The sequence below is a fragment of the Mus musculus genome, chromosome 7, assembly GCF_000001635.26.
Source record: "Mus musculus strain C57BL/6J chromosome 7, GRCm38.p6 C57BL/6J".
Classification (NCBI taxonomy): Eukaryota; Metazoa; Chordata; class Mammalia; order Rodentia; family Muridae; genus Mus; species Mus musculus.
Window position 1 is genome coordinate 118,737,030 of NC_000073.6, and position 25,995 is coordinate 118,763,024.

Below are 25,995 nucleotides of genomic sequence, written 5' to 3' on the forward strand. Positions count from 1 at the left end.
TTGGATCTCTTTTAGCCAAGGGAATCAGCTGAGGAACGAACATGTGGCCAAAAAACGGTGACTCAGGTGACCGTTTACAGCTCGAGCCCCGGATAGGCATAGGTCATTGTTTCACAGGAAGCCTGGCTGTCTGCTGCTACAGTTGATAATGTCCTTGCTTCTTAGGAGTGAGACACTGGCCAAGAGCAGTGGAGAAGCAGAGGACAGAGAATGTTCAAGTGGCTCTCATTGTGCAGCCTCTGCCTTTCACAGTGGGGGGTTAATGTCACCTAGTAGCTAGCTGTCAGTTCTTGCTGGGATGTTGCGTTTAGCTATCTGCAAGGAAGTGGCCAGAAATCACTGATGCTGTAATATACCAAATTCTAAGAATGAAGGTCTGGTTCCATCAGAGGTCCATGTCCCATGAGCAACCTCCAGTCTCCGCTCAACTCCCCATGAAAGGCAAGCTCTGAAGGATGAGTAGAGCCGCTGCTGGTGGGAGAGCGCTCTCCTGGGGTCTTAGGGTTTCTATCACTGTGTGAAACATCATGACCAAAAAGCAAGTTGGGGAGGAAAGGGTTTGCTTATTCTGCTTATACTTCCACATTACTTCATCATCCAAGGGATTCGGGACAGAAACTCAAACAGGGCCAGAACCTGGACACAGGAGCTGACACAGGCCATGGAGGAGTGCCTTCACCCAGCCAGCTTTCTTAGAGAACCCAGGACTACCAGCCCAGGGACGGGGCCTTCCACAGTGGGCTGGGCATTCTCCCAGCCTGATCTTATAGAGGCACTTTCTCAATTGAGGCTACCTCCTTTCAGATAACTCTAGCTTGTGTCAAGTAGACATAAGACCAGCCAGCACACTAAGCAGGCACCAAGTCTGAGGTTCCACCCCTAGCACCACATTAAGTTCTAAAAACAAAGATCTTGGGATAGAATGCAGTGCAGCTTCTTTGATAACTGTAACAACATCCCTAAGAGTTGTGTCAGACCTGTCATATATCAGTTAAAAATAAGTTTAAGACCTGAGAGACGAGACGGCTCAGCTAAGAACATTGGTCTTCTTCCAGAGGACCCAGTTTGATTTTCAGCACTCAATGGTGACCTCCCAATTATCCAGCTTCAGGGTATCCTGAAATCCTCTTCTGGCCTCCACAGATATATGCATGATACAGCAACATACATGCAGGAAACACACCAATACATATAAATAGATTTAAAAATTGGATTTGGGGAGCCATCTGGACAAAGCGCTTGCTGTGCAAGCATGAAGACTTTCTAGATCCCTAGTGCCTGTGTCAAAATGGCAAAAGGTGTGCACCTGCAACCCAAATACCTCTGTGTGGGGATAGCGTTGACAGGCTTGCTGGCCAGCCATTCACAGCTTCAAATTCAAGGAGACAGACAGAAAGCCAGAGAGAGGGAGAGAACAAGAGAGAGAGGGAGAGAACGAGAGAGAGAGAGAGAGAGAGAGAGAGAGAGAGAGAGAGAGGAAGAAGGAGGAGGGGAGGGAGGGAGGGGGAGAGGGGGAGAAAGGTGTGCTGTCTCAAAACGTAAGTTGGAGAGTAATAAAGGAAAATACTAGCTATTGACCTCTGGCCTCCATATGCTCATACATGGACAATCAGACATGTGCACATGCCACACACACACAATTAGAAGCTGAGTGCAGTGTCCCATGCCAACAACCCTAGCACCTACCAGGCTAAGGCAGAGGACCAATACCTCCAGGCCAGCCAGGACTACAAAGTAAAACCATTTTCAACAACAATGTAAGCAAAGGAACAAAATGTTTCCATTTAAAACTGCTCTCTATATTCAGTGTTTTTCCATGGCCCTTCTCCAGTTTCTTTAAAAGATTCTTTTTTTTAGACTTAGTTATTTGATGTATATAAATATTTTGCCTGTATGTGTGTCTCTATACCACATGTACCTCTGTAGGCCAGAAGAGGGCATCAGATCCCCTGGGACTGGAGATACAGATGGTTGTGAGTTTGGGTTCTAGAAATCAAATCTGGGTTTTCTGGAAGAACAGCAAGTGCTTACCAGATAACGCATTTCTCCAGCCCAGATTTTACAGTTCTTTAGGGACACTGACAGAGATGCCACAAAACCATGGTCTTAGCATGTGGTAAGAAGAACCCTTTAGTTATCTATCCTTTCCAGAAATGTAGCCTGTTTTATGATAGTTCCCCATCATCTATTTTATACATAAGATGGGATGGGTTTGACGAATGTACGAAGGACAATTGGTCCCCTGCCTTTAGTGCCTCATAGTTGCTTCTTACCACCCAAACTGCTACCATTCTTTCAAAGGAACCACCAACAGCAGTGTCCCCTAGAATTGTACACACAACTATCCCAGAGCCACTGTTTTACAGTCCCCAGGCAAGTGGCATGCCCATTTACAGTAGATGCCCTGCTCTGTTATAGACCAGGGTCAGCGCTACAGAGAGAAAGGCTCTGAGAGCAAAGGCCAACCAAGAGCAGCCTGTCTTGCCTGCCTCACTAACTACAGCATCTGAGGTTTGCCCCGGAGACAGGGATTTTATAACCTCCTGTCACCTTAGCAGTTAGCTCAGTTTCACAGAGGAAGAAACTGGGACTCTGAAAATGTCAGTCCTAGTTAAAGTATATTCCGTTGCCTTTTCCAGAACGCATAAGAGGATGCTGCTCTTTCCATAAGGAAATGCACTTGGGAGTAGAACCAGGATGGTATGAATAGACAGTCTGCTAATTTCCCAGTCTTAATCCATTCTTATTTGAGTTAGAGTTTGACACTCACCAGCTTTGAGCATCAGTTTTCCAAAAACAAGTGATTAATGATAGATACTCCAGAAGTTTCTATTGAGAAGGGAGTGGGCAAAGTGCATTGAGTGCAGTCACCCTATCATAATTTATCCATGGGGGTGGGGTGGGGTGGGGCTTAAAACAGGAGCGCCAAAGTTCTGTGGTCAAGAACAGAACTTGCTTGCCCGTATTCGGACGTAGATTGTCAGTAGTGGGGGGAAAATGCCCAAAGTGTTCATCCTTACGAAGCATGAAGAGAACCCACACCAAACAGAATTCACTTCATAATCACTTGTGTCTGGCCCTCAGCAGGGATGGGTGTGTGCACTCCTTTTTGTCACTAGAGGGCGCAGGCGGGCCAAGCAGCCAGTGGCGTCTTACCCCTTACAAGACTGGGGGGCGGTGTGTGTGTGTGTGTGTGTGTGTGTGTGTGTGTGTGTGTGTGTGTGTGTGTGTGTGAATGGGATGGCTCAGAAGGTAATGGCATCGTGTGTGTGTGTGTGTGTGTGTGTGTGTGTGTGAATGGGATGGCTCAGAAGGTAATGGCATCTAGTGCCAAGCGAAGAAAGGACCAACACCTGTCCGTTATCCACTGACCTCCGTGCACATATTTACATAATACGAATGGGATTTAAGCAAGGCGTGGTGATGCAGGCCTTTAATCCCATCATTCGGAGGCAGACGTAAATGGATTTCTATTAACAAAATAAAAAGAAAAAATAAAATCAAGGCCGATGACGGAGCTTGGGTTTTGCCGGGCCATTGCCCGATACAACTGCGGAGGATCGGAATCCGGAGGAAGTTGCCCCTCACAATCATGGCGGATGACGGAGCCCGGGATCTTCAGAGCGGAAGCTGCCCTTCACAATCATGGCGTCTGGGGCGGGGCCGAGCTTCCCTGGATGTGAGAAAAGGGGCTGGACGCGGAAAACAGGCGATCATGTGACTGGGAAGATGGCTGTCTTTCCCTGGTAAGGAAAAACCCGCTAGTAGGCTTCGGGGAGGGCTCCTCTCAGTGGGGGTGGGCAGTCCTCCTTGTTGGGATCGGTGGCCTCCGTCCCCGCCCGGGCTGTCAGGACTACGGAAGAGCAGAACCGCTGTCAGTACTCTGCTCCTCTCCTCTGTTCCGCAGCTCCTTCACTCAGACGGACTCCATCCAAGGCTTCCGCCTCCTTGGGAGACGTTGGCACGCCTGGGAGTTCTGGGGAAGGGGATGAATTCGCCCGGAGTCTGCACCTGGGAGACCTGGTCGCTTGTTCCTTGAGCTCCTTAGACTTTCTCATCTGTAAAGTGGGACCATTCACCCTACTCTATGTAGGGTCCCCAGACACGCTTCTTTACCTCGTTGTTCAACGTAGTAGAACGTATTAGAGAGAGGACACGCCCAAAGGAGAGAGGGGGCAGTCAGTCAACTCCCCTGGCGGCTTGGGTAGACTGCAGAGAAGAGCCTTCAACTGGGTCTTGCAGGATGCATACGAGCTCACCAAGCAGGAAGGAATAGTGTGTACCCAAGTGACTGGCATACGGGCCTTTTTGTGCTTAGAAGTGAGGTGACCTTTAGGTTGTCACAGGTGATTTGTGTCGATAAAGAACCCACATAGGATAAGCGGATGATAATGTGGTTGGACGTTGGAGACCTTGCATCTCAGGGGCAAAATTTCTGCGTTTGAGCATGAAAGAAATTTGTAGCGCTAGGCCTTGAACATAACCAACATCAACCCTCTGGCTTTTTGGCCGGACACTTTAATTCACTCCACCCTGCAGACTCTTAAGTGACCACTTAAGGACACAGCACGTCAGCGTGGTGCCGTATCACACCGTGGGTTGGCTTCACCTGCTTGTGCTGGCTTAACCTTGGATGTTTTCGTTTTCCATACTGCTGAGACCCCAGCTCTGCTCGTGCCTATGGTCTCTGTAGCCGTCTCTCTTGAGCAAGTGTGTGGGAGTGCACGCCCATCTTTCAGTTTTACCCACTGACTTCGTGTTCTTTAATGAGAGAGACAGAATTGTGTCCGTCTTCTTCCCGGTGATTGTTCCTGTCGATGCATGAGGGAGCTGATGAGGCCCAGGGGAAGTGTGCCTCTGCTCCAGAGAGCGCATTTCTCAAGGGACGTGCTTAGTGGTCAGCGTTAGCCTCTTAGCTAACTTAGTTAACCAAGTCCGCTTTTCATTTGAGACCATGGGATGCGAGTTGACCTAAAGTCGTGCAGCCTGCCATGTGAATTCTAGGGACTTGGATCTTGGAGTTTGCTCTTTCCCTAAATGAGGGAAAGTAGTGGGAATCAGCCAGTGTAACCAGGACAAACTGTTCTGGGGTGTACGAATGGGAGGTACCTATATCTTTATTAGTGAAAAAGTCTGATTTTTGGCAACTGTTGAGATAGTAAGGTTGAGTGTGTTTAGTGATGGTGGTGGTGGTGGTGGTGAGGCAGCGATGGCAGAGCACGCTATAGGAGAGGATGGGCTTCGCTGCACAGTGAAGGGGACAGTGAAGGGGACAGAGTAGCAAAGCGTCACCAGAAGCCGGTAGGAAGTTACTAAGAGGGAATTGTGGGTAAAGCCACCTGAGGGGTTCTCCCTGAGGCCTAGTGATCAGATCAGTGTGCTGGGGGGACTCTGACGAGATGGCGCTTCTCTTTCCCTTCTCAAGTGCGTGTGGCCGTTCTTCCAGACCCCTCCAGTGTTGAGGTTCCCCTCTGTGATGCTGTTCTTCCTCCTCTGCCCAGTGCTCAGGCTCCTCCCTCATTGTCCTGTTCACTGAGCCTTCCTCTTTATCAGTCCTGAGCTGATAAAGCTACAATTGCCCTTTCTTTTTTTTTTTTTTTTTTTTCTGGTTGCCTCCTGTCTTTTGCAGATGCCCAGCCTGGGCTTTTTTCTTGTATCTCAGGAACTTACTCTTCTGGGGCCCCTCCTCCAGGCCCTGGCTGGGAACCCTCAGCCCTGCCATATCTGTCCTGCTCCGGGAAGTCCCCTGGGCCCAGGTTCCCTGAGCCCTGCTGTGTCTGTTCAGCTCTGGGAGGTTTGCTCCAAGCTATGGCTGCCTGGCCTCCCAGCAGCCACCTGCTGTTTGCTTGGTTCACGCCACCAGTCAGCCAACACCGTGGACACAGGCTGGGGAAGCCGGGCTCTTCTTAGTGCCTCCTGTGCACTGGATCTGAACTCACACATCGAGGATTTGTTGGCAGAGTTTGTACCTACAGACAGCTTCAGAATTGTTTTCACAGCAGCTGGTAGAGTCCTCACCTGGCACACACGTTTTGGGTTTCATCCCTAGTATGGATTAAATGGGGTGTGATAGAGCATGCCAGGAATTGCAAGACTTAGAAGGTGGAGTTTCATGACAATCAGGAGTTCAAGGTTATGTTCAACTACCTAGGGAGTTTTAGGCTAGCCTGGGCCACATAGTGATTTCAAATAAATAATAAAATAATTTTTATGTTTTTTATTTAGTGTTTTTTTTAAAGATTAATTTATTTATTATATGTAAGTACACTGTAGCTTTCTTTAGACACCCAGAAGAGTGTATCAGATCTCATTATAGATGGTTGTGAGCCATCATGAGGTTGCTGGGATTTGAACTCACGACCTTTGGAAGAACAGTCAGTGCTCTTAACCGCTGAGCCATCTCTCCAGCCCTTTTTTTAGTGTTTTGTAGTCTTCTTGCTAGCAACATTACATGCTCCAAGTTGATCCCCATCAGTGGAGTCTAGATAACATTTTAGGTCTCAGTCACCCATCTGGTGTTACCTTGTCACCTTTCTGATTCGCCAAGTGTCTTACTTATACGCAGGCATTCCCGGAACAGGAACTACAAGGCGGAGCTGGCGTCTTGCAGGTTGGAGACAGTGCCTCTGGAGTGCGGCGACTACCACCCGCTGAAGCCCATCACTGTGAGTCCTGCGCAGTCTCCCTCCAGCAGGCCCAGTCCCTTGCTTTCCTGTTGGCCACTGCTTATGCATGTGTCAATCAAGCCCTCTGCACTCCCACCTCCTCCTGTCCTCCTTGCTGTGGGGAGAGGGTGAGGACTCCTGACTTGGAAGCTTTCTGATCTATAACAGTAGGAGTCACTCTGGCCACCTGGGGCAGGTGGAGAGGGGGTAGGCGTGGGATGGAGTGTTGAGTTGGACTGCTCCAAAGAACATCTTAGACTGTTCAGTAAAACAAAGTAAGAGCTGACAAGAGACCGGCTGGTCCTCCCCCACCCCCCCACCCCCCACTATGTCAGCACTTACTAGCAAATACAGCTGCCCCTTGTCCCTTAGTGTCCTGGAAAGCCTGGCTTCAGGTACCGAAACCCTCCCAAGGTTCTGATATAGAACTTGTATCTAACCTACACACAGCCTGCCATGTGCTTTAAATCGCATGTGCACCAGGTGTGGTAGCACACGCCTGTCATCTTCATACTCAGGAGGGGAGGGGAGGAGGGGCAAGAGGTCATGGTCAGCCCTGGCTATGTGAAGCTGTCTCAAAATAAATGATAAATAAATAAATAAATGCAATGCTTAGCCAGGCAGTGGTGGCGCATACCTTTAATCCCAGCACTTGGGAGGCAGAGGCAGGCGGATTTCTGAGTTCGAGGCCAGCCTGGTCTATAGAGAGAGTTCCAGGATAGCCAGGGTTATATAGAGAAGCCCTGTCTCAAACAAAACAAAACTAATAATAATAATAATAATAATAATAATAATGATAATGATAATAATAATAATAATAAAATAAATACATAAATGCAATGCTTGTGTAACTCATAATAGCCAGTACTGTGTCACCATTGTGTCAAGAGCTGTTGTACTGTACAGTTTAAGAAATGACAGTCTGCACTGGCCAGCTCAGATGCAGTTTTCGGTTCTTACTAGTCAGGTGCTCTATTACTGAGCCACACCCCAAGACAAGTGCTGAGATTTTTTTTTTTTTTGGGGGGGGGGAGGGTTTCGAGACAGGGTTTCTCTGTGCAGCCCTGGCTGTCCTGGAACTCACTTTGTAGACCAGGCTGGCCTTGAACTCAGAAATCCGCCTGCCTCTGCCTCCCGAGTGCTGGGATTAAAGGCATGTGCCACCACGCCCAGCTAAGTGCCCAGATTTTTATTGAACATTCAGTCATAGAACCTTGGACACTGAGTGTGGGCCATCCTACAAGGACCATTGCCTCCAGGCAGATGACGTGGTGACCTTGTTAGAAAGCAGATTTCCAGGGCTGGAGTGATGGCTTCACAGTTAAAACACTTGCTGCTCTAGCAGAGCTCCCAGGTTCCGTATCCACTCACAAGCAAATGGAAAACAGGCCCTCTGGCTGCATGCTGAGCACTAGGATAGTCTGGCCTTCCTAGTCCTGCCCACCAACTGGGTGACCATCCAGCTGATTCTGACAGTGTTCCAGACAGAAAAGCCAGTTTCTGTTGTGGTAGATATTTGGGGGTTTCTACCCCATCTTAGCTCATTTAGTTCCCAAATAAAAGACACAGAACCTTTATATTTGCTGGGCAGATATCAACCCTCTATGCTATTTTGTCTACTTCCCTGTCAGTAACCCTGAGATATGACTTGCCATGTTCTGCCCGGACTGCTGCTATCCCAACAGGCCGGCCCTCATGGCCATGGGCTCACGATCTTGCTACCCATGGCTGCTTCTTCTTTCTCCCCTCTTGTCTTTCCTCATGGTCCTTGTCTCAGACCCAGAGCCCAGGAACCCAAGCTCCGCATACCTCTCTTCTGCCCAGCTACAGGCTATAGATATCTTTATTAAGCAATCATGGATAACTCATGGAGGGCAAGGTTTATACAACAAAAGCTGGCATGCGTGAGGATTTGCTTGTCTTGGAGCAACCAGATCTTGGCTACAGAATTTAGCATTTGAATTCAAGCAGCATCAGAGCAAGCTAATTATAAGTACCTTCTTTTCTACTCACAGTCCGTACATAACGCACTGTGACCCCACATATCAGTAACCAGCAAGCAATTCTCTAGCAGATACCAGCTTTGGGGATACTTTGGGTCTAACCCTACTTAGAGATAGCTAGCACCAGACGACACTTCGGTTACCAGGGCCAAGTCCAGAGTGTGCCCTGTGCCTCTGACCTCCATAAGGTCGTGTTCTTCCTTGGGTTCTGTTAATTTGCTGAGGCAGTGCTCGGAGCTTAAGGAAGCTCTCCCCACTGGCCGGCTGGAGGCAGGGACCTGGAGAAGATGTGTGTGGGATGACCTGGAGACTCCCTATCACCCCCTTGTCATCTTCACAGACGCTCCCCAAGTGCCTTTGATAAGGGATTTAATGTGGGGGAGACTCTCAGTGATCAGGTTGATTGCTTTTAACTCCATTGCTGGCCTTGTCCTCCCTGGAGGGTGGGAATGAGCCTGAAGTTCCCGGTACCTGGGCATGGCTGGTCTTTCCGGGGACCAGCTACATTGTGGAGGCCATGGAGATACTGGGTCATGCCAGTTTTTCACAGAACATAAGCATCGCCTCTGCCACAAATGACTGGTCAGTCTAGCTTCCACAGCAAGATTAAGTGGCCTAGTTGACTGTCCCCTGACGCAGTCAGTCAGATGACCTCCACTGCACAACTTGCTCCACAGGTCACGGAGTCAAAGACAAAGAAAGTGAGCCGGAAAGGAAGCACGTCTTCTACCTCCTCCTCCTCTTCCAGCTCCGTGATCGATCCTCTGAGCAGCGTCCTCGATGGCACCGACCCGCTCTCCATGTTTGCAGCCACCTCGGACCCGGCAGCCACAGGAACAGTCACAGTAAGGCAGCCTGGCCAGCAGCAGGCCTTGTGGGTGTCGGGTCTTTTCCTGCGGGGATGGAGGTTTGAAGTTTCACCCATAATGCATTGGGGCATCCTGATTGTGAGAGTTCAGGACCTCCAGGTACCCAGAGGAATTTGATTAAGAATGTTGTCTGAGCGAGGCGGGGAGAGATCTGTGAGGTCTCTCTCTCTCTCTTTATTTTTATTTATTAATGTTTTTCTAAAGACAGGGTTTCCTGTAGTGCACACTGGCCTATGTGAGAATGCCCTTGAACTTCTGACCCCCCTGCCTCTGCCTCCCAAAGGCTCTACATTTACCAGTAAGAGCCACCACTGCCAGTTTGTTCAGTGCTAGGGACTGAACCCAGGGCTTTGTGCCTGCGAGGCGAGCCCTCTTCCAACTGAGCCACATCCTAGATCCTCAGCCCCTCAGCGTGCTTTGTTTTATCGTTTTGACTTGACAGCATGTCTTAGATAACTTTTCACACCGTGACCTTGTTATTTTGCATGGCTGCATTATATTCTGATTCCTCTGTTGCTGCCCATGGCGTCTAGGGGTGTCTGCTAGCATTGAAAACACACCAACGTCTCTTGAATATGTACACACCTCATGGTGCCCGTGTGCAGGGGTCTGTGCAGGGGAGAGTCCTAGAAAGCTCCCTTCTGGATGAAGGCATAGATGTGTGCTGTTCTGAGTGCTGCCTCTGAGCCATCCCCTCAAAGGCTTAGTGGTCTGTATTCCTGCCAGCAATGCTAAGTCTCATTTCTTCCCTTGATTGAATATTAACAGTTATTTTAATCTTCCACTATTTGGATTGCTGGGAAAAATTTCTTTTTCAGTGTGCTTTACAAACCTTTTAAAAATCTACTTTATGTGCATGACTGTTGTGCCTGCATGTGTGTAGGTCAGAGGATGTGTATGTGTGTTTGCATGTGTGGGGGATGCGTGTATACTTGCTTGTACTTGGAGGTCAGAGGCCAACATCAGGTGTCTTTCTGGATTGATCGCCACCTTACGTATTGATATGTTGAGGAAGAGTGTCACTTGACCCTAGAAACACAGAATTAGCTAGTCTAGGGAGCTAAACTGCTCTAGCGAGCCCATCTTCACCTCCATGCCTCGCAAGCATGAAGACCTGTATTTAGTGCCAAGAACTCATGCAAAAATGGTTCATTCTTATAATCCCAGTGTGGGGAGGGAAGGATGGATCCCTAGGGCTCGCTTGCCCAGTTAATTTGGCCCAATAGGTAAAGTCTAGGCCATTGAGAAATCTTGCCTCAAAGACTGCCTGAGGAATGACCATTATTGTGGCCTGGTGGTGGTGGCCCATGCCTTTAATCCCAACACTTGGGAGGCAAAAGCAGTCTGGTTCCAGGACAGCCAGGGCTACACAAAGAAACCCTGTCTCAAAAGACCATTTAAAAAAAGAAAGAAAAAGAAAAGGGAAAACAGCAGCGTTGCTGGGCTGGAGTGTAGCCCGGTGGTAGAGCGCTTGCCTGGCAGGCTCAGAGTCCTGAGAAACCAAACCGACAATGCCAACAAAAGCATCCATCCTGAGGTAGTTGCCTTGCCCCCCTTAGGACAGCTCCAGAAAGAAACGTGATAAGGATGAGAACTCCTTCGTGGGACCTGATTTCGAGCCCTGGGCCAACAAACGTGTGGAAATCCTTGCCCGGTACACAACTACAGAGAAGCTGTCTATTGTGAGTACCCAGCTGCATGTCAGCCAGCCAGCCAGCTCCCGGGCCCTAGAGTTCCTCTCCTGTGTCAGTGTTATTTGTGTGCCAATTGGCTTCTTAAATGGCAACATGTTAAGGGTTAGGGGTGCAGCTCAATTCAGAAAAGGAATTGGCAGCATGGGCCCCTTGGGGAGGGCACCCACAAAGGCATCTAATTAAAGGCATGAATTAAGAATGGAAGAGGAGGGCAGGGTTCACCTCCCTCCCTGTGTCCCCCTTGGAGCTGGAAGCTTGCTTCTGGAGTGGCTAGTGGGTGAGGTCGTTGGCTGTGTCTAGAGAAGGTGTAAAGTAGGGGCCTTCCCTTTGCCCCAGGCAAGTTACTTCCCCCAGGAGGTGCTCAGATGAGCAGTGCTCTTTCCGGGCAACCAGTTAGTACTGTGCTAGCTATGGTCAGGTTCAGAACTTGTAACCCAAGTTCTCTCCTTGGACAGCATTAAGAACGTTATGTCTGTCCCTATTCTGAGGAGGTCCAGAGGTGGGGAGTCCAGGGCTGGAGTGACAACTTCTCGGAACAGGTTTCCATCTTTTGTCTCACTCCTCAGATGTTTCTAGTGTTGCCGTATGTGTAAGTTGCTAGAAGGAAAGCAAAAGGAAGCTGTAGTCCCTCCATCCAAGGGATGTTTCTCCAGGTAGTCCCTCAGCACTGCAGTTGCTGTGGTTTGGGTGGTGGCCATGGATAGCATATAGCTGCAAGGGAGGCTGGCTGGGTAGTGTAGCTTCATGTCTTTTGACTGTGTTCCCAAAGCACTTCTCTTGCCTGCTTTCCACAGGGCGTGCTGAACAGAATGATAAGAAAAACTGATTGGCTATTGAATGGTGTGTCTTCTTTCTTCTTGAATGCATAGGTTAATTCAGAGAAGCACTTCTCAGGCATCAGTCCTTTTAACCCCTGAGCATCATCTGAAAATGTCTAGAGTTATTTTTGCCTGTTACAACTCTAGAGGTTGCTTGGCGTGTTGTGGGTGGAGGTCAGAGAGGCTGTAAAACTCCACAGTGCAGAGGCTAGGCCCCACAGAGTGAAGCTGTAGAACTCACAGAGGCAGGGGCATGATGCTGAGAAACTTGGATTTAAGGATGTCCAAAATGGGTCTACTACTCGGTGCTATTAGACCAAAAGTTGTGCTATTTGATGTCCCACTTGGCTAGTCCCCACATGCGTTAAAATTCAACTTCTAGGTGGTTTTTAGTGGTCTTCCACAGGACTTGAGTTCAATTCCAAGCATCTGTATCAGGCAGCTGAGCTGCCTGTAAGTCTAACTTCAGAGGACCCCACACCTCTGAGGGCACCAGCGCTCACTTGCACATAATTCCCGTCCACAAAATTAACGTAATTTTAAAAAAATGAAACACATTAATTATTGTTTGTTTGCTTGTTTCTGCAGAATCTGTTTATGGGATCAGAAAAAGGTAAGATGAGCTTTTGTTTTGATAGGTAAATTCTGCCTGTGCCTTCAGCGTCATTCATAGAGGAAGGGAAGCCGTTGTCATGCATCTGCTGTGATGTTTGTACAGCTGAAAGGGGTTAGGCTGGTGCATGCTGGACAGAAACGCACGCAGAGCATCAGTGAAGAGACCAGAGAGCCGCCCAGGAGTCAAAGGCAGACTTCCTGGTTGACCTTTAGGAACAGAGGACAAGAGCTTTCTGCACCAGCTCGGGATAGCTTTTGACCCCACCCCTCTGCTCCTGAGTCTGAGGTCCTTTTCCTGTGTGTGTAGGCGTGCCTTGCTCTTGTGTCTGTGTAGAAGCTAGAGGCCAGCATTGCTCTTCACATGATTTATTTATTGATATGGGGACAGCTCCGGCTGTCTTGGAATTCCACATACCATAGACCAGGCTAGCCTTGAGCTCACAGACATCTACCTGCCTTACATACAAGGGATTCCTCTTTGCGCATCTGCTGTGAATACGCAGGCAGAGCAAGCCTCAGGACAGCACAGGAGACTTTTTTTGTTGTTCTTTCTTTTTTTTTTTGGTTTTTCGAGACAGGGTTTCTCTGTGCAGCCCTGGCTGTCCTGGAACTCACTCTGTAGACCAGGCTGGCCTCGAACTCAGAAATCCGCCTGCCTCTGCCTCCCAAGTGCTGGGATTAAAGACAGTGCTAACATGCCCAGCTTTTTCACCTTGCCTTTTGAGACAGGGTCTCACTGAACGTTCAGCTCACTGATTCAGCTAGGCCGGCTGACTGTCAGGCCAGCTCCAGGGATCCTGTCTCAGGTGCTCATGCCTGTGTATCAAACATGTTTCTGACAGGCGTCTTCTCTAACACTTGGCCCATTCCTTTGCCCTAGAGCAGTGGCTCTCAGTCTTCCTAAGGCTGCGACCCTTTAATACAGCTCCTCACGTTGTGGTTGACCCCTTCCCACCAGAAAGTTATTTTTTTTGTTGCTACTTCATAACTGTAATTTTGCTACAATTATGACTCATAATGTAACTAATGCCTGTGTTTTCCAATGGTATTAAGGGACCCTGTGGATGTGGACTTCTCGTTGAGAACTGCTGCCTTAGAGCTTTGTCCCTGGGGAAAAAAAAGGCCCATGTGCTCAGTCTTACCAGCCTTTGGTCCCTGAACATTTTGGGGGGTCAGATGTTCAGTTCTCCTCAGCTACCATAGCAAGTTCAAGGCCAGCCTGTACTATGTGATTTCCTATTTAAAAAAATAAAAATAATAAAAATACACACACACACACACACACACACACACACACACACACACACACACACACACTCCTAAGGTGATAGTATTTGTTGTAGATATAGAATCATTATGAATGGATGAATGGGTGCAAGTCAAAACAAGCTAAAATAGGCAAATTATTTGGATGTTTGAATATGAAATGTTCTTTATGAAGTCATAGTTGTATTGTGTGTGTGTGTGTGTGGTATACATGTACATGTATGTGCTGTGTGCGTGGCAGGAGCTCCCTGTGCAGAGGTCAGAGGAGGAAGACATTGAGTGTCCTTCTCTATCATTTATTCCCTTGAGACAGGGCCACTTACTGAGTTTGGAGCTAGCTAGGCTGTTGTCCTCCTGTTTGCCTCGGCAGAGCTGGGACTCACAGTGTTTGGACAGTCCCACCTGGTGTTTTTCCTTGTGTTCTGGGAATTTAAACGTACGTAGCAATGCCTTTTGCCCATTGAGCCATTTCTATATCTTTAGGGCAGTGTCTGGAATGTTCACAGGGCTGTTTTGGGAGGCTGGGATCTTCAGAGGGTGGTACAGGGGGCCGTGGCTCATTAGTGGCCTGATGGTTATAACTAGCTTCTGGCTGTGGCCCTCCTTTCCACTTGCTGGTTCCTCATATGAATAGCTCCCACTGCTGTGATGTTTGTTCCCAGCTTTGGGACTGGCCTGACTGGGGTGATGGGAACTGAAGAGACAATAGACACATGTACAGAAAAGCTGGGATCAGTGGGCCGTGTGCTCTGATAAAGACACCGTCACATCAGCCTGGAAACTCTTTGTGGAATAGGAGGCAGGTTTACCATGTACAGCAGCATGACCAGAGGTTAGCCCGTCTCTGTAGGGGGAGCAGTTTCAGCTTATCAGCTTACAGTTGTCTGGGAGGAGAGAGGTGTGGTTGACTCGTTCTGTATGCATTATTATGATCCATGCTCAGACCAAGGGAAGGCCTAGTCATTTTCGTGGGTCTAAGGCACCGGGGTCCTTGACTTCCAGGGATTACACCCTCTCCCCACACTCCACGCTGTCCTTGCTGCAAAGAGGGACAAGCTGCCCCTTAAGATCCCCAGGATCTTCCCCTTATGCAGACTGAAAGCCTTTACAACTCTGATAATTGTCAAATGTTTCTCCTTTAAGTTGTGACTGTTGGGCATGTGGGTCATAGGGAAGTTCTTGGTAATTAAATAGTTTTGCCATGCTGTTAACCGATAATAGACACTCCACCAGTCTATGCCAGGGTTAGGAACCTAGGGCCTGAAAAGAAAATGATTCTGAAAGGCTTGGATGGCAGCAGTAGTCTGGACAGATCCCCTTGCCCTGTGTCTGGCCTGTGACTTCAAGTCCATCATCTGTATCCTGGCTCCTGCCAGCACTGGGGATGGTGTTGACAGCTGCTGGTTGAAGCAGCTAGGCCTGTTTGCCTGGGAAGACATGTTCTTCCTGCTCTGGGCAGGTGAGGAGGTGGGTTGCTGGGTGAGTGTAAAGGCTTGGTAATGCCAGGCCATCATGAGTGCATGCCTGAGAGGCCCTTCAAGACTAACAGTGCACGGTAGAGTTCTGCACTGTTCCTTTAGGAACAAGCAGACGGTGGAGTGTGAGTCACAAATACCCTACACAGGGCTTCACCTGACTGGGACCACCCACCCACTTCGCTTCTGGGGGCAGCTGCTGGTGGAAAAAGCTTCCCCTAGGCCTTGAGGCCGCGAGGCAGCCGAAGCTGGTCCACTATTGCAGCGTTCTGAGATGAATCGTTTCCTGACAAGTTCATGGTGACACGTGATAGGTGTCTCTCAGTGCTGGGTGTGGGTGCGTGAGAAGACTGCTCGTGTGACCGATGTCTCTCCCATGTAGGCAGAGGTGGGGCTGCGGCTTCTGCCATGTCAGAGAAGGTTCGGACGCGGCTGGAAGAGCTGGATGACTTTGAGGAGGTGAGTCGGCCACTTACGAGAGTCCCACAGTGAGCAGGGGACTCTCCGGGCCTCTGCCAAGGGTGGCTGCTCACTGTGCTAGGCCTCCTGGGACCCTGACATAGTTCAGGGAAAGATGCTGGGGCCTAACTGTTCACCTGGTATAAACTGTTTTTTCCGGAGACCCCTTTTCACTTTGTGATGTAGGGGCAATTCTGTGATCTGGGGACTCTGTCAGCAGTAAAATCCATGCGGCGTCACCCCCAATGAAACAGCTTTGTATGGCACAAAGATCCCACCTCGAAGCATTGTTTACCCAGGGCCTGTTGAATGTGGCCACAGGACCCTTGTAAGTGCCTGTGTATGCTTAGAGAAATGGGCTTGTTTTCCAGCTCTGAAAAACTGAGGAGTTTGGAGCTGCTGTACAAGCATGGAGACCTGGCTTTGATTCCCAGCATCCATGTAAAACAGTCTCATGTGCTTGCCTGCACATATATCCATTTGTTTATGTTTATGTATATATGCATACCTTTTGCATGCCTGGTGCCCAAGGGAGCCAGAGGCGGGTATGGCATCCTCTGGATGTACTGACAGCTGACTGTGAGCTGCCACGTGGGTGCTGTGAACTGAATCCAGGTTCTCTGTAAGACCAGTGAGTGTTCTTAACTGCTGAGCCATCTTCCTAGCCCAAAATTTTTATGCCAGAGCTTCTAGTACCAAGCTGGGCACAACACTCGTCCACAAGCTGTAAGTCCAGGTATCCAGTGCAGCATCTGCACCAGGTCAGGATCTTGGCTTTGTTAGCGGCAGGCGGAGGTGCAGACGTGGCACCGAGTGGCAAAGTGCAGCCCGTGTCTCGCCGTCTTATGTGGAGGGCGAGACTTTTCCTTTTCCTCCTGCGCTCGAAGTTCTTTCTGCCTTTTCTGCCCCCAGGGATCCCAGAAGGAGCTGCTGAACCTGACCCAGCAGGATTATGTGAACCGCATAGAGGAGCTCAACCAGTCTCTGAAGGATGCCTGGGCCTCGGACCAGAAGGTGAAGGCTCTGAAGATCGTCATCCAGGTCAGGCCGGGGGAGGTGTTGTGTTTTTTCCTTTCTTAGATGTCTGTGTAAAACTGTACTCAGCTTTTAGGGTCCTCCCTCAGGTCTTACCCTCATTCATGGCTTCCGTCCTCACAGATGGCCTTTGGGAAGCCGTGATTATGACTCTGTTTTTGTTAGATGACTAATCCTAGGGCCACCGTGTACAGCTGCACAGGTTGTGCATCCCACGATTCTAGGAACCACTGTTGCCCAAAGATGACAGAATTAATGATTCACCCAGTGCTGTGCGGTACACAGGCTGGGTATATGGCTCAGATGGAATTAATGATTCACCCAGTGCTGTGCGGTACACAGGCTGGGTATATGGCTCAGATGGAATTAATGATTCACCCAGTGCTGTGCGGTACACAGGCTGGGTATATGGCTCAGATGGAATTAATGATTCACCCAGTGCTGTGCGGTACACAGGCTGGGTATATGGCTCAGATGGAATTAATGATTCACCCAGTGCTGTGCGGTACACAGGCTGGGTATATGGCTCAGATGGAATTAATGATTCACCCAGTGCTGTGCGGTACACAGGCCTTGGGACAAGTGCTATTACATTTGTGATTTGTGCACACTAAGGTTTGGGTAACTGTCTTCCAAGAATCTGAGATTAATGTCTCTGTTACACATTTTAAAGATATAAGGAAAATACACTCATACGGTAAAGAGAAATATGTTCAGCAAATTATCTTGGTGATTTGCTGATGGCTCTTGGAGTCAGTCCTATAAGGAAAGGTTTTTTGTTTTTTTGTTTTTTTTTTTTGCTTTTTCTGACATTTATTTGTTTCTTTTGGTTTTTCAAGACTGGGTTTCTCTGTGTAGTCCTGGATGTCCTGGAACTCACCCTGTAGTCCAGGCTGGCCTTGAACCCAGAGACCCTCCTGCCTCGTGTGCCCCCACTGCCCAACTCTTCTTATGTTTACTTATGCATATGTGTATGTGTCTTTGTGAGAATATACCATGTGTGTGGGTTCCCATGGGGGCCAGTAGAGGGAGTCAGGCCCTCGGGAGCAGGAGATACAGGCCACTGTGGACTGTCAGTGGCTGGCGCTAGGAACTCAACTCGGGTCCTCTGGAAGAGCAGCCAGTGCTCTTAGCTAGAAAGCTGCCTCGCCATCTCCAGGAAAAGGTTTTATTCTGCACTTTTGCCCTGAATCTAACCCAGGGCTCCCTGCACTCTCTTCTCTTGGCAAAAAGTACTTCAGTCAGGGGCTGGGTGTGTGGCTGAGTTAGTGTAGTACGTGCCTCGAGTGCAGGGAGCCCTGGGTTAGATCCCCAGCACTGTGTAACCTTGGTGTGCTGGGGTGAGTGAGGTTCTGGACTCAGTGGAGGTAGGAAGAGCAAGGTCATTCTCACCTACATAGCCTGCTGGAAGACACCTGTCTCAAAATAAAAACAATAGCAATAACAACAACAATGCAAAATTTAAAAAAAAGAAAACAGTGGAGCCAGTGAGGCCTTTGGAGTTAACCTGATGACCTGAGTTGGATCCTCAGAACCACAGTGGGTCGGAAAGAACCGACCTCTGCATATCACTGCCTGACCTCTGATGTGTGCCATGGCACACAGTGGAGTGTTCTTTCTCTCTCTCACACACACATAACAAGTAAATACATGTAAAAAATGAAGAAAGATGAAAGAAGTGCTCAGGTCGTGGTGAAAGAGGGAAATCTCACTGCTTTGCTGGTTTTGGATCAGCATGTCTGAAACAGCCATTTTAGTTCAGAGGGACGTTGGTCACAGAGCGTCATTTGTCACTTCTTGTCATGGTAATGGGACATTTCTTGATAGAGGTCTGTGCACTTGGCTCTTGGAGTGTTTGAAGTTGAATCTGTGTGCGGCAGGGTGGTCTTTTCTGGGGTTTCTCAACTCGGGGGAGCTGGGCCAGTTCCCTTTGCCTGTTGTTTATAGAGTAAATACTCTGGGAGAAAGGGCCTGCCATCGTGCCTGCAAACTGAGGGTGCCTTGGAGTTCAGATAGCCGCAGGTGTTTGCACTGTAGAGTGGCCGCAGCCTGGAACTTGGGACTCCATCCGAGGTCACCATCTCAGGGAAGGAACCAAGCAGGGTCTGACTACTCCTACCTGCCGGATCCCAAAGTTCTAAATGCTTCTGGAGGTTTCTATGAGGAAATAAAGAAGGCATGGCATATGGCATAGGGGAATAAGCAAGAGCTCCTCCTTTGCTCTGTGACTCACTCATCTACCTGGAGAGCCTGGGTTCTATCCCAGCACTGACATCCCCAGTCAAAGTACTTCTCAGCACATAACCACCGCATGCTTAAGCCTAGACGTCGATGACTTTGAGCCTGGCACAATGGTGAACACATCTCATCCCAGCACTGGAGAGACTGGGTCTGGCAGATAGCTAGTTCGGTGTTAGCCCAAGCTGTGTCTTAAGACCCTACCTACCAGTCAGGCAGCGGGGGTGCCTGTTTTTAATCCCAGCAGTCAGGAAGCAGAGGCAGGTGGATCTCAGAGTTTGAGGCCAGCCTGGTCAACAGGGCAAGTTTCAGGACAGCCAAGGCGACACAGAGAAATGTCTCAAAAAAACAAAACAAAACAAAAATAAAAAACCTATCTCCGCAAAGAAAGGAAATACAATGACTTTTAGTGCATTTACAGCGGCACAGGTATCTCATCTCATACAGTCTGGTTTTAGAACATTTTCATCACCCCAGCTCCTGACTGTAATCAGGAACCAACACATGTGTATGAAAGTCACATGACAGCCTTGCGCGCCAGTCCCCGCCTTCCGTTTCATTTCTGACAAGTTCTCTTGCTGCGCTGCGTTTGCATGCCAGGCTAGCTGGCCCATCATGCTCTGGGCGTTCTTCCTCTGCCTTCAGTCTTGCTGTAGGATCCCTCAGATTTCGGGGATTTGAGCTCAGGCGTCACCACTGAGCCATCGTCCCAGCAAACAGCCAGTATTAAATGTCATTGAAAACAAAACAAAACACCCACTGCCATTTCAATGTTTTTCCAGTAATGGTGATGAGTTTGACTGCAGGTACCTCAGCTGCTGTACCATGCCAGTAGTCAGTGAACAGCAGTGTGCCGCAACCTCTGCTGCAGGGGAGGCTGAGCCTGGGAGCTGTGCGAGCCCTTCATGTCCAAGCTGTACCCAGCCTACTTCATTAGGATCTCAGAGGAGGCGTTCTTATCGCCGATGAGGGTGCAGCATGCTTGTCTTTGGGCATGGTCTTCTCGCAGAGCCCTTGTTACAAATACTGCTTCTTTAATGCTTGGCTTGAGATTCTTTATCTGCGTGCGTGTGTGTGTGCGTGCGTGTGTATGTGTGCGTGCACGCGTGTGTATGTGTGTGTGTGTGTTCGTGCTCGTGCCTGGTGCCTGCGTGGAGGCCAGAGGTTAATGTTGGCTGGGTATCCTTCCTCAGCTGCTTTCCCCCCTTGTTTTGAGAGACAGAGTCTCGAATGGAATCTTTCTTTATCTCTCATATCTACTGTCTGGTTAGCAGGCTCTGCCCACCCAGTGTGGGTTGCTGATACATTGTCACCAAGCCTGGCTTTTGACAGGAGTTCAGGTCCTCACCCTTGCATGCCAAGCACTCTACCCACTGAACCCTCTCCCCAGCAGCTCCTTGGAGATTCTTTATTTTTAAAAATGATTTCTTTTGCTGGGCAGTAGTGGCACACGCCTTTAATCCTAGCACTTGGGAGGCAGAGGCAGGCAGATTTCTGAGTTCGAGGTCACCCTGGTCTACAGAGTGAGTTCCAGGGATACACAGAGAAACTCTGTCCTGAAAAACAAAACAAAACAAAACAAAACCCAAAAGAAAACCAAAAACCAACCAAACAAACAAAAAATTTCTTAGCCGGGCGTGGTGGCACACGCCTTTAATCCCAGCACTTGGGAGGCAGAGGCAGGTGGATTTCTGAGTTCGAGGCCAGCCTGATCTACAGAGTGAGTTCCAGGACAGCCACGGCTATACAGAGAAACCCTGTCTCGAAAAACAAGAACAAAAACAAAAAAAATTTCTTTTAGTTTTAGAATTATAATTATATTTTTTCCTCCCTTTTCTCCCCCTAGACCATCCCATATACCCCTCCTTACCCCCTTTCAGATTCACGACCTCTTTTTTAAATTGTTTTCCCATGCATGCACACACACACACACACACACACACCCACACACACACCATTTTGGTACTGGCTAGCTGATTGTTGTGTCTTCCTTGGGGCAGACTCTTCCTCCTTAGTTGCCTGTGGTTCTGTGTGGAGGATCGGAGCCCAGTGAGCTTTCTCTTTCCACATTAGCTCATCTCTCGTCTTCATTCAGCTCATGTCAGGCAGTCAAGAAGGTGAGACTGTGAGACTGTGGGTGTCCTTTGGGATTGTCTGCTTTTAACACCCCGGTCTCACCAGAAAAGTCTTAGAAATAGTACCATGACCTTTAAAATGGTACTTTATAAGGTAATTTTACTTTAAGAGGTTCTTACAACTTTTAACTTTGGATTTAAAAAAAAAAAATTTTTTTCTCATCCTTCCTAAAACACATGTTCATGAGAGCAACTTGTGGGGGTGGGGGTGGGGTCAGCACACAGCTGTGTGGGACGTCCCAGCTGGGTGGAATCTGGAGCCTTGCCTGAGCTGTGCGTGGACAAGGGGGCCCTACATGGCAGTGGTGGAGGAGGAGGTGGGAGATGTCATCTTCCTAGGACCCATGGGGTCTGCATGTAAATAGTCTCTGGGATTTGGGGTCATTGTATTTTTTTTTTTCTTCTGAGCCCTAAAATCCCCGAGAATCCCTGCGAGTGATTGTTTAAGTTGGGAACTCTCATAAAGGGCTGTGAAGATCACAGAGCAAGACAGCAGGGGCTGTAATTCCATATGCATCCAAACGCTGCAATAACACAAGCGTCTTTGCTTTAACAGCACATGGCTCCCTGCCCCTGTGAGAGGGTTTCCACAGGCCAGACACTGGTTATGCACAGGCATGTCACACAGAGGAGAAACTTGGCCACTCTCGGTTTAGATGCTGGGAGCCAGAGCCAGAGCCAGAATGAAAATACGTGTCCAGGGGACTCAGCCTGCTGGATGTCCTGACCACCACATGCATGCCCTGCTCACAGAGATGCGTGTTTATGGACCTTTTCTTTAATCCAGTTCTTTGTCCAGTTTATTTTTTATTTGTGAATTGATAAGTGTGCACTTTTGTGCAGGCATGGACATGCATATTCGGAAGCCGCCAGCTGTCTTCCCCTGTCACTTTTTACTTCATTATTACTTTTCAAGACAGGGTTTTTCCGCGTAGCCCTGGCTATCCTGGAACTTGCTATGTAGGCCAGGTTGGGCTCAAGCTCAGAGATCCCCCCTGCCTGGTGCAGCAGATAAGGAGGATCCTTTCAGAAAAGTTTTATTAAGTCTCAAACTTGTGGCTTTCTCAGAGCCAAGCTTTCCAGCACATTCTGTAGAGGCTCTGTAAGCATCCTGGTTCTTTTTGTCAAAAGCAAGTGGTGGGTCTGGGGAGCAGGCGGACCCTGCAGGAGCACTTGCCATGCAGATGAGAGGGCTTGCGTCTGAATCCCCAGCACAGGGAAGAAAGCTGGGTGTGGCAGGGGTTTCCTGTAACCCTGGTCCTGAGGGGCAGAGCCAAGCAGATTCTAGGAGATCGTTGGCAGCAAGCCAGTCAGCCTAGCTAAAAGTGATAGATAGCTTCAGGCTCGGGGAGACCCTGCCTCGAGAGAATGAGGTGCATAAAGACTCTTCACACCTTCCTTAGACTTCCATATGCACACACATAGGTGTACAGCTGCATGCACACATGCATACCACACACAAACACAAGCACACAAAGGAAAAGTACAAGTGTAGGGACGGCTCGGCATTTAGAAGCACTGGCTGTTCTTCCAGAGGACTAGGGTTCGAGTCCCAGCATCCACACGATGGTTCACAGTCGTTTATAACCCAAATTTCAGGGGATCTGCCACCCTCTTCTGACCTCTGGCAGCAGCAGGTACATGCACACACATGCAGACAAAACACCCATCTACACAAAGATCTAAAATAAAAGCAAAGAAAGCTTTTTCTCGTGCCTGTGCCCTGTGGGAGAGGCTGACCCAGGACTGGGCACCCATTCCTGTGCTAACTTGCTTTCAGAGATCATCAGTTTTCCACACTTAGAGGCTCTCCAAGTGAGGCACCCCAGAGTGAATGCCCTCTCCTGTTCTCTCTCTAGTGTTCAAAGCTGCTGTCAGACACGAGTGTTATTCAGTTCTACCCAAGCAAGTTTGTCCTCATCACCGACATCCTTGATACGTTTGGTAAGTACCGTAGCCATCGAGGGTCTAGAAAATGTCTTTGTTTTGTCAGAAGGTAGTGCCAGTGCTGCTTACGTTGGGTTCTGCTATCACGTTAGTCCGTTGGGGTACGTCACGAGGGAGAACGGACTGCTCTGCGACTTTTTTTTCTCTGCTTGCAAAGTCAAGTCAAGAGGTTTTGTATGTACAATAGCATGCTGTATATATTTATATTAATATGTAAAAGGTTTTGTATGTAGAATAGCATGCTGTATATATATATATGTAAAAAAGTAACAGGTTACGTTTTTATTTTGACTGATGCATGGTACTTACCTGTATTTGAAGGATGCAGTGTGGCACGGGTGTAGGATGTGTGACAGTCATGGTCATTGGCATGTGTGTTCATTGCCTCGGACATCTGTCACTTCCTTTTGTTGGGAACATTCACGATCCTCTACACTTACCATTTGAAATACTCGGTTAATTGCCGGCTGTCTGTGTGCTGGGCACTAGAAGTCTTTCTCCCCAGCCCACTGCATTGGGCGTCTTTACTAAAGCCCTGAATGTTCTCTTCTAATCTTCACATGGGCCAGTAGCGTGATGAATGACATAGGCAGGTTAGCAGCTCGTGTCCTGGCTAAGCTCAGGTCTCTTGCCACCTCCAGGGCACCTACACTTGCACTGATGGGAACTGTGTGTCTGCATTCTGTCACTGTAACCAAGTGCTTAGGATAGTCAGTTGACGAGGAGGAAAAGTTTACTTGGGCCTGCAACTTTAAGTTTTTTTAACCCTTATTTTTAATAATGGGTCTTAAATGCTTTAACCTCCCTTTTAGCCCACCATCCACCAGAGGTAGTGGAAGAGAAAGGATAACGGGACCTATTTAGAAGTGGACCTGTTTAGAAAGGTTCTTTGGAGCAACTCCCACCTGTGTTGTCAGGAAATCAGCAGCTCAGTTCACAGGTCTGCAGCAGTAGCTCGATCCACTGGCAAACACTTCACGGATACACCAGCAGCCCAGGTAGGTAGAGTCAGGATAGCAAACACAGTCAGCAGTGGTGACGCTACCTAGCAGAGACAGCCAGGCCTCAGGCGCTGCACAAGTCACAAGGAGGGACCAGGAGGAATGCAGAAGAAGTTCTCGACTGTGCCTCTCTTAAGGAAGCGAAGATCAGTAAAGATACGGAACCCACTAGCATTGTACAGCTGGCTGTCCCAGCAAGCCAAGCTCTGCCTCTGTCACTGGCCACCGAGCTCTGTTTATTCTCCCTCCAGACATCACGTGTCCTCCATGGGTCTTGACTTAGCACACGTGTCTGTCTCAGCTGACATCACTCTGCCAATCAGCCAGAGTCTGAGGACGTGGCACGAAGCCGCAGCACACCACCAGAAGTGTTTTGGTGTATTTCTCTATGGAGTCCCGACAAAGGAGCTCAGCTACTCAGTGGAATGACATGCCTGTCGTTAGGGAAGACTCCTTCACGTGTCCTTTCCTGTGCTTGCTTTAGCAGAACATCCTTTCGCTTTATGTCCCCTGTAGGAAATGTTCCTTCATGAGTCTGCCGTAGCCTTTCACCTGTGTCCACTTCAGGAAACCTCTCCTTCACGTGTTTACCGCAGCAAAACACCATCTGACACAACCGACTTTCCAAAGAACCCTGAAGTTTCCACTTCATGGGCCTGTGGCAAGGCAGGAATGTGTGACAGGCAGATCTACTCACTCCATGGCCCAGAAGTAGAAGAGGAACAAAGGGCTGGAGTCTCACAGCTGCCTCCAGGGGAGCTCTAGGTGGCTTAAATACTTGCCTCTATCTTTTTTTTTTTTTTCAGATAAATTTGTTTTTAATCAAGGAGTTAATTTTCTTTCAATCCTATATGAAACAATAGCAATTAAAAACTTCATTTACATATTAACAAGTAACTGTGCAAAATTTAATTGAAAAAATGGAAAGACGGGGATTTCCTAAAAGATAAAATGAAAGGTGTAACAGTTCTCGGGTGTCGTAAAAAATACTGATCGGTGTTCAGTTCACATGCGCGAATTGAAGTCTACCATGAGAATCCACACGGGGAAAGTCAAGTATTTACAGTCATAAAAGTACTATCAATAGACAACTTAATACAATAACCTCTGAAGATATAAAGAACCAATCAGTATATTTGTAATAAAAGAAATAGGTACAAAGAAGGGGCTTTGCTCTGGATGCCTGTAAGGTTTACTTGCCTCTATCTTAAAGGGACCACACCTCCCAAGAACAGTGCTGGAGCCCACACCTTTTACAGATGGTCCTTGAGGAGACAGTGAAGGTCTGAGCCATCGCAGGAGCGCAGCCTCTCTTCCCTGCACTCTCCCTGCCCTGCAGTGTCTGCCTCAGGAACTGGTACTGACACGACACATTCCTCATCTGGACAGCTAGGCGTCTTCTGCATGCACTGAAGTTCTCCACGGCTTGCCCATTTCCCTGTGTCTTCAGTCAGCACAGATCTGTCTTTCCTACATGGCAGTCACAGTGTCTCTGAGGTCATTGGGATTACCCTGGTTTCATACTTCTTGTAGGAGACAGAGTGATCTTTTAAGCTTAGTGGAAAGTTCTAGGCGAAGAGACTAATCTGAAGGCCCAGGGGCCCCGTGGCCTGGTGCGTAGCAGGGGGTGGTTGAAGGAGAACAGTTTGCCTGGCCCAGCAGCACTCTGAGCTGTAAATACAGTGTAGAGGCATCAGAAGGAACCTACAGGTGAGCTTCCGAGAGCTGGAGGTCAGATGGAGGCATTCATGTCTTAGCAAAGCAGAGTCCATGAG

General features: G+C 48.7%; 1 protein-coding gene across 3 annotated transcripts in view; it reads left to right on the top strand.

The window, feature by feature from the left end:
* The first annotated feature begins 3,148 nt into the window (after positions 1-3,148).
* Positions 3,149-25,995, top strand: part of Vps35l (VPS35 endosomal protein sorting factor like) — a 101,314-nt gene continuing 78,467 nt past the window's right edge. For 2 of the 3 annotated variants that reach the window (XR_378273.2, XM_006508212.2), the window contains exons 1-8: positions 3,149-3,746; positions 6,566-6,665; positions 9,346-9,513; positions 11,097-11,219; positions 12,638-12,662; positions 15,788-15,864; positions 16,777-16,905; positions 23,132-23,216. Coding sequence is in view for 2 of the 3 variants with exons in the window: in XM_006508212.2 (XP_006508275.1) it covers positions 3,646-3,746; positions 6,566-6,665; positions 9,346-9,513; positions 11,097-11,219; positions 12,638-12,662; positions 15,788-15,864; positions 16,777-16,905; positions 23,132-23,216 (808 nt within the window). In the remaining variant the exon portion in view is untranslated. The remainder of the gene's footprint in view (positions 3,747-6,565; positions 6,666-9,345; positions 9,514-11,096; positions 11,220-12,637; positions 12,663-15,787; positions 15,865-16,776; positions 16,906-23,131; positions 23,217-25,995) is intronic. The other variant, NM_027815.4, reaches the window with a different exon arrangement.